Here is a 7,613-nt window from a genome sequence, read left to right on the forward strand (position 1 = left end):
GAGTTCTGGGCTCTTTAGTCAAGAGTGCAGACTTTATAGTTGAATTATGAATCTAAAAAGCATAATTTAACTTTTTAAGGTGTTGGTGGTCACTCTATTAGGTCTAGTAAAAGTCAGTAAAACCATTGTACCATAAACTGTATCCAAATTTGGCCCTCTACACCAAAAAATCATCACTCTATTATAACTTCCATATAAAAAATTTTTTGTGTTTGGAATTAAATAAGCAACAAATATCTATTGGGATTCAACATAAAATCATATAAAATAAACAAACACCCACATCACCAGACACCAAAGATAAAGTCTAATGTAAATGTTGTCTCCCAAATATTAATATAACAAAATATAGCAATGCACTTCCACAGTAGTTGGCCTCTGCGTTTTACAAAGCTAAGAACAGTTAAACATGATAAGATTTGATTTCCTTCTCATACAACATAATTCATGATAGCAGAAGGACCCCACAAACATGAAGGCAAACTTTAAATATTGGTGCTATTATAAACAACAAAGGCAAGCCATACAATGAATAGTTATATTATTAGTCTTATTGGTGTAATGGAGGTGATGGTTCGCCCATCCTTTCACTTTCTTTAGGGCTACACCACCATTAGTTCTCCCTCCTCCCACCAGGTGAGACCATTTAAAGCCACCCCCCACACGCTGAATCACACACAGGTGCGCGGGCCGCAAACGCAACACATTTTTTTTTTTTTTTGCACAGGAGGGGAATTTATTGTGGTTCCGTGAGACACACTTAAAGTTAAGTTTTTACCACTTTTTATTTAATGTTTAGTGTACTTACAAAAAAGAAAAAAAGAAATCGCGGCGTGGCCTACCAGAGCCGAAAAAGGCGTGAACAAACCTGCAGGCAGATGTAACTGTGGGTAGTTTGGAAGCAGCTCTGGTTCAGTCCAAACAGGGGCTGAGCTTCAAGCCGGTGCACGGAGCTGCTCCTGGGGGCTCGCAAACACCAGGTCAACGGAAGTGTGCAAGGTGAAAGGTAGGATCTGATTAAAAAAAAAAAAGAATACTATACTTGAGCACTTTTATATTTAGTTGTAAAAGTTTATTATAGTTTGTGCGCATGTTGTGCGTTTCCTTTCTTCTCTTTTGGGAACACCGGGTCTATTATTAACTTATCAACCTGTCATCAAGAGGGTTTTTTATTAAATAAAAAAATCATTGTCGACCCTAATGGATGATCTAATTTTGAATTGCAGGTTATCTAGTTTATTTGAAAGGATGAAGTTAATCACGATGCTGCTGTTGTTGTTGTTCATTGTTTTTAGCTGTAATTCCCTTAACTTAAAAGGGAAATTAGTAAATCAGTTTGTATTCACGTTGGCTTGTCGTGACACTAAACGAGTTCTACAGATGTTAATGTCCTGCTGCAGCCATATGATTCTGGCTCAGGGCTGGAAGATGACATAATTTTCGTTTTGCTCATAAATCAGGGATTTAGTGCCCTAACTGTACATAATTGCAGCCTAGAGCAATCTAGCAGTTGTATGTAACCCATAATGGCAGGAAAAAAAGCTTTTAAGACTGTGTTTAGAGCATCCTGTTAACCCCTACCGGCCAGAGCAGATTGTGTAGAATATATTGATTTCCTCAAACAGCAGGGAGTCTAGGACTTGGTAAATCATTGTACAAGTCTGTTTTTACAACAGATTGTCTTGAATATAAACATAACATCTGTGGAACACCTTTTTTTTTTTTTTTACAAGGTGTAGCTGTGAGATTAGTCCATGATGGTGTATGTTTTTGAGTTTATTCTGAGGTCGCCTCAGGACTTAGTTTTTAAGCTTTGTTTCTACTTATTGATTTGGTTTACTTGGACTTAAAGGGTCACATGCTACTTATAAGCCTTAAGATATCAAGGGGCAGATGATCCAATGTGTGGCAAAAGCAGGCAGGCTTATCATGTGAGGCGAGACAGTGGAATCTGGATGAAAAGCTGCATGTCATGTTTGAAAACTCTCTAATCAGCAAGTGGTGCTAGTTAACAGTAAGAAGCAACACGTAATGGGTAGAAATTAGTTCGTGGAACGGTGAAAGACCTGGCTGTATTTCTGCTTGTAGTGCGCCAGAAAAAAGGCTTTAGTGTGTGTGTTTGTGTGTGTGTGTGTGTGAGTCCATATTAAGGAGTTTAGAGCAAATATTTCCCCCCCAATACAAACTAAATCCTCCTCCTTTGCCCTTTGATCCCCTTTCTGCTGCATCATCTCCAAATGTCTGCACCTTTGAGTCCCTGACGTATTAACCAAGCGTATACTAAACAGATCTTGCATTGAAATCGAGTGAGTTGGTCTGTTTCCTCTCTTTTTCGTGACATGGTGTCACAGTGGCTGAGCTTAGCTGACCTACTTTATATTACTTACTTAAAACAGGTCAGTGTATTTCTGTGCAACTCTTTATTGATGCCTCTCTCTCTTGCAGGATTTACTCCCCATCATGGATACCAAGCCAGACGACGTCTCTTGGCAAAGTGTAAGTGGTCAAGCATGCTCCTCCTCACTGCATTTCTGAGTTTTGTCTGGTAATTTTATGTTTGCACCTGTTGTGTTTTTTTAATCGGACATGCATGCTTCTTTAAAAACCCTTTAGATTAATGTAATTGAACTACTTTTGAATTGTGCAGGAGTTCATCAGTATTTGTGTTCGAGATGCAAGACTCCATAAAATTGATCTCTTTCACACATACATCGATTATGAGATCTGTTTACACGTAAGTGCCACCAGCAAAACGTCTGGGTTTTTCTTTTTGGGTCATTATTATTATTTATTTTTAATTTTTTTTTTATCTGGAGGTTTATTGAATCGCTGTCTCTCTTTGTAGACCAATAGCATGTGTTTCCGGAAGAAGACTTCTCATGTAAGGCGGCGCTACAGTGAGTTTGTTTGGCTGCGTCATTGTCTGGAACAGAATGCTCTGATCATGTGTGTGCACCAGTTCATATCCCAAATATTTATATCATTTGAAGTGTTGTAGTGTTACTTTAAATAAGGATGCGTAAAATGTTAGAGTATTTTCTTTATTACTTTTTGTTCTTTTGTTCTCCTTCCAGAGTATTGCCCAAGTTGCCGCCCCGAAACCCATTCTTCAGCCTGGGTAACACAGAACAGGTCACGCAGAGGATGAAGGGTCTGCAGGAGTTTTTAGAAAGGTGAGTCACCTTCAGCCAAAACAATCGCAGCAATAAAATCCTAGCCTTGCCACCTAATGGTACCCTTACACTCCCCCACTTCGTACTGTCAAAGGTTACCGACAGTCATTGTTTGACATTGTCTCATTTCTTCTCTAGTGTTGTTCAAACTCCATTATTGTTATCAGACAGTCGGCTCCATCTGTTCCTCCAGTCAGATCTCAGCACCTCAAAGATTGAAGAGTGTGCTCGTGGCAAGACCAGGTACACGGTGGCTGAAGCCATACAGCGTTCCAGCTGTGGTTACATGACTAGATTAGAGGACAAGGCCTCCTGTGACTCTGACTGTGAAAGGTATGAGATTGTACACAGTGGTTTGCATATAATGGGTTTCTGGTTTTAAATGTTGACAAGACTCTTCCATCTCATGACAGCACGTCCTCATCAGGCTTGGGACTCAGCGTGGACACTTCGGCGCGACATAGCCCCCTCCCATTCTTAGAGTCCCCAGACAGAGACCACCAGCTGTTCAGCAGTCTTTCAGAACACCCCGCTCGCTGAGTCTGGACACCACTTGGATTATCAATCCGTTAACCTGTTAGTGAACTTTTTTTTTTTTCAGAGAGCAAAAGCTTTCTTTTACTTTTGTTGGGTTCATATTTACTTTTAATAATTTGCTTTAGTTATTGTCTTTAAGCAAAAACGTAGTGATTTAATATAGTTTGTACTTGAAAACATTTTTTTCATGTTTTAAAAAAATGTATAGTGAAAGTATATTTATAATGGCAAATTCTTAAATATTTCCTGTGTATTATATTAAATTATATTTTTTATCAGCTCTAAAGCTGTACTGAGGTTAGCAAGGGATGTTTTGAACTGTAGACAATTATTATATATCTTTTTTTTTTTTTTATTAGAGAAAACTTTTATGACCTGTTAATGGATGAATAAATTGTCTTTTTTGAAGAAGAAGAATAAGAAAAGTGGACTTGTGTGTAAATATTCCATGTATTACTGAATTTGGGGAAAATTGTGAGGTGTTGGCACATACTTTTGTTCAAAAACTCCATTTTGTGTCATGTACCTTGTATCGATGAATACGGTGCAACTATTATGCATTGTTCTAACAGCCCAGTAGAGGGAGTGTAGACATCATCATTCGACTTTGAACTACAGTAGTGGGATTTAAGTCCACAGTGTTGACAAAGTTGACTAACACCTTTTGCACTGTGGTTCATGTGCACAATATTAATGCACACAATTTGGAAGATTTGTCTTTTACATGTTTTGGTTCATGGCTGTAGTATGTATCCTAACGCTGCCATGTTTAGTCATCCTTGGACAATTCTGTTTTGGTCACATTTAAGCCCCATGTCATAGATTTCCCAGGTGAGACCATCTAATTAAAAAAAGACAGCAAATTAATTTAACTATTACAGACTGCACTTGGGAATCACCTGAAAGAAACAAGACAGCCTGAAACTAGTGTGTGTTTTTTAGGGTTGAGGGAGAGGGGGGGGGGGGGGGAGGGTGCAGTGCAGGAATTCTGGACAGCCCTGTAAATTGAAAGCTGATGAAAGAAGCCTTGGCTCATTAAAGGAGACAGCAGCTGTCCCCCTTCTCCTCCACCAACCACTGGACTGACATGGGCCGGCCTGAAAGTAAACCTGGCCCGTCCCACGTCTCTGTCCTCTTCTCTCCCTCCCCTGGATGGTGCTGTCTCCCTGTGCGCAGAAGCCATAATGAAGCTGTCAGTGACTTCACACGCCAGCCACTGGGCTGTATGGCAAACACAGATTCAGACACATACTGTACATACACACAGCGGTGTGTCTGGAAAACACACTGACAGCTTTGAACACAAACACGACGGTGGTAAAAGCTGTGGATGAATGAACACTTCTTTTCCTCATCCTCTGTCATTTTCTGAGTCCCACTGGTTTGTGTTTGGAACTCTCCATCTCTGTTTGCTGTTAAGGTTGACCTTATCAACGTACCCCATGACAGGCATACACTGCTACACACACGTATTGTTTGGTTCAGAGCCAGTCAATTTTCTGACTAAATCAAATGCAGCTGCAAGCGGTGGCATCTTGCGTTTGTGTGTGTGAACGTGGGTGTGGAGACACACTCGCATCTGCCTTTTCTTAGGGGATAACATCTAGCATTTGGATATTGAGTATTCACGGTACATGTCTATTTCAGCTTGGTAATTTATAACTCAATTTCCAGTGTGCATTGATGCGCTTCATACCTCCAAAACACCAAACAAAGCCCAAACCCAATTGTATTTCAAAGCAATTAGGGTGTCCACTGAGTTGTGAACGGACCACGTTGCAGTAGCTCTGGGTCCGTGTGATATTTTTAATTGTTAATTTTCTGTCACATTAGTCAACTTCAGTGCCTCTGGACAGGTGACCGAGATCCTGTAGGCAACACATAAAATGACTCGGAACATATTCTCCGCTTTTTGATACAGCATAGTGGAAGGGATTTTTATGCATAAGGGGGGAAAGGTTCAGCCATATGCGATGAGTTAAATGACAAGCTCTTATATTTACAGCTGTTTTATGGTCGGACTCTTTCTAATGCTTTTCAGTATATGTGGCGGCCGTCAATATTGGTATTAGTTTATGAGTCTAAATTATTAGCTCATTTAGACTTCCACCTGAATCCACCACAGGGAATGGCTTCACCTCGCTGACCCTACAAAAGCAAACACTGGCAAAATCCATATGAGCAATTAGCCTGTGTAACTCTCACCCTGCCCCTGCATTTTGTGTCTTTCCATCACTCTTAACTCTCTTTAATTTTTCTGTATCCCACTCTTTCTCTCCGTCCTCATCATCTCTCTGTAGGCTGCTAAGTTAATTAGCTGTTCTCTTTTGTAGTTGAATTTCTTTTTTTCTGCTGACACTGCAGGTCGGACTCACTGCGCCTCAGCTGTCTAACTGTTGAGGAGGGAGGCCTGGGTCAGCCGGCTCTGCTTTCTCACTTCTCTATATTTTCTTTTTGCACAGGGTGAGGGCTTAGGGGGGCAAAGGTGACAACTTGCATTGTATTTGTGATTATTACCTCTAAAAGGCTGTAAGCGTATAGCATCATTAAAAGCCAATGTGCCTCCCTCTGCCTTCTCCACCCAAACATTCCACGCCTAAAACGCACACACACTCTCAATTTTGCACGCACTCCGCACATCACCAGCCATTTAACAGCTAAAATACGAGCCATGCGCAGATAAATGTCACAGGGCCATCTATCTGTGAGTGTTAAAAGTCGGCTAATGGAGATGACATATTAGCTGCCCAAATGACTGCCATAAAAAGTCCCACCGTACCTTGCAGCGCCACCCGTCCACTGTGACTGCAATAGGATGTGGCACTGGCACTGCAAGTACCTGTCCGCAGGAAGACAGAGGGGAATGGAGGGTGATGTCATATCTGGATGGAGTTCTTTTGATTCAATAAATTCAGCATGTTCAGTTGTTTGAGGTGGTAATTGGGGGTGGGGGATAACGGCTGTAAGATAGATGTAGCATCACAGCATAACATTACACACACTCTACATTATACTTCTGATGTAATGCTAATGACCTCTCACCTTTGACCCTTCACAGAGGAGCTGGTAGGAAATCATGAGCCGAGTCGGCCTCACTTCGATGTTTATGTGTGCCTCCACAATCAATATGCTCCCGTCCTACTTGAAGATCCTCCACAGGTATGTGTTCACCTCCTCTCCTCCTCCTTCATCCCTCCTATCTCTTTATTAATTACCCTTCTCTATCCATGCGTGTCTTTCTCTCTCTGAGTGAATGGAGCAGTTGTAATTGCTTCTCTCTGGAGCAGTTAGAAGCAGCACAAAGGAACCGTATAGAAACCACATTTGCATTCAAGATGAGCCGAGATGGAGAAGAGGGAGGGAGCACTGCCCTCCTGCCCTATACCAAGGAGCTCTACCTACAGTCTCCCTTCTTTCCGTCTTCCTCTTCTTCCCTCCCTCCCTCCTCTCATCTATTGTCTCCCACTCTCCGTTCCTCCCTCCACCTTATCTACTCCCACCACCCCCACCTCCTCCTGTTCGCAGCATGGCTCCCCTTGCATTGTCTTTCCAGAGAGTTCCAAGGTCGACAGGAGCTTGCTCATCAGAGCAGGGTATTGTACACTTAGTGCCGGTATGGACAAGCTAATTTTTGTGGGGGACTGTGTGCACGACTCTCTGTGTGCGTGTGCATTTGTGCATGTCCCGAGGCCTGCATATATGAGCATATTTGGGTAGAAATATATGGGTGTGCGTGGCGTGTATGTGTGTGCCAGTATTTCTAATGACTGGTAAAAATGGGTGACGGAGGGGACGTTGTAATTAATAACTCCAGAGCTTGGAATTGCAATTTTTTACAGGCACCAATATCTCACCACCAGTCAGACCTATGCCATCACTCTCACTCACTCCTGTGGAGCGAGC

The 7,613-nt window shown here is 41.8% G+C and overlaps 1 protein-coding gene across 1 annotated transcript; it reads left to right on the forward strand.

The window, feature by feature from the left end:
- The first annotated feature begins 986 nt into the window (after positions 1-986).
- On the forward strand, positions 987-3,737 carry snx10a (sorting nexin 10a). Its single transcript, XM_026347737.1, has 7 exons — positions 987-1,006; positions 2,446-2,496; positions 2,648-2,734; positions 2,846-2,946; positions 3,075-3,173; positions 3,312-3,506; positions 3,587-3,737. The coding sequence occupies exons 2-7, from the start codon at positions 2,461-2,463 to the stop codon at positions 3,711-3,713; spliced, it is 645 nt and encodes a 214-aa protein (XP_026203522.1). The 5' UTR covers positions 987-1,006; positions 2,446-2,460; the 3' UTR covers positions 3,714-3,737.
- Positions 3,738-7,613: the final 3,876 nt, after the last annotated feature.

This window comes from Anabas testudineus, chromosome 11 (assembly GCF_900324465.2).
Source record: "Anabas testudineus chromosome 11, fAnaTes1.2, whole genome shotgun sequence".
In the NCBI taxonomy this organism is placed as follows: Eukaryota; Metazoa; Chordata; class Actinopteri; order Anabantiformes; family Anabantidae; genus Anabas; species Anabas testudineus.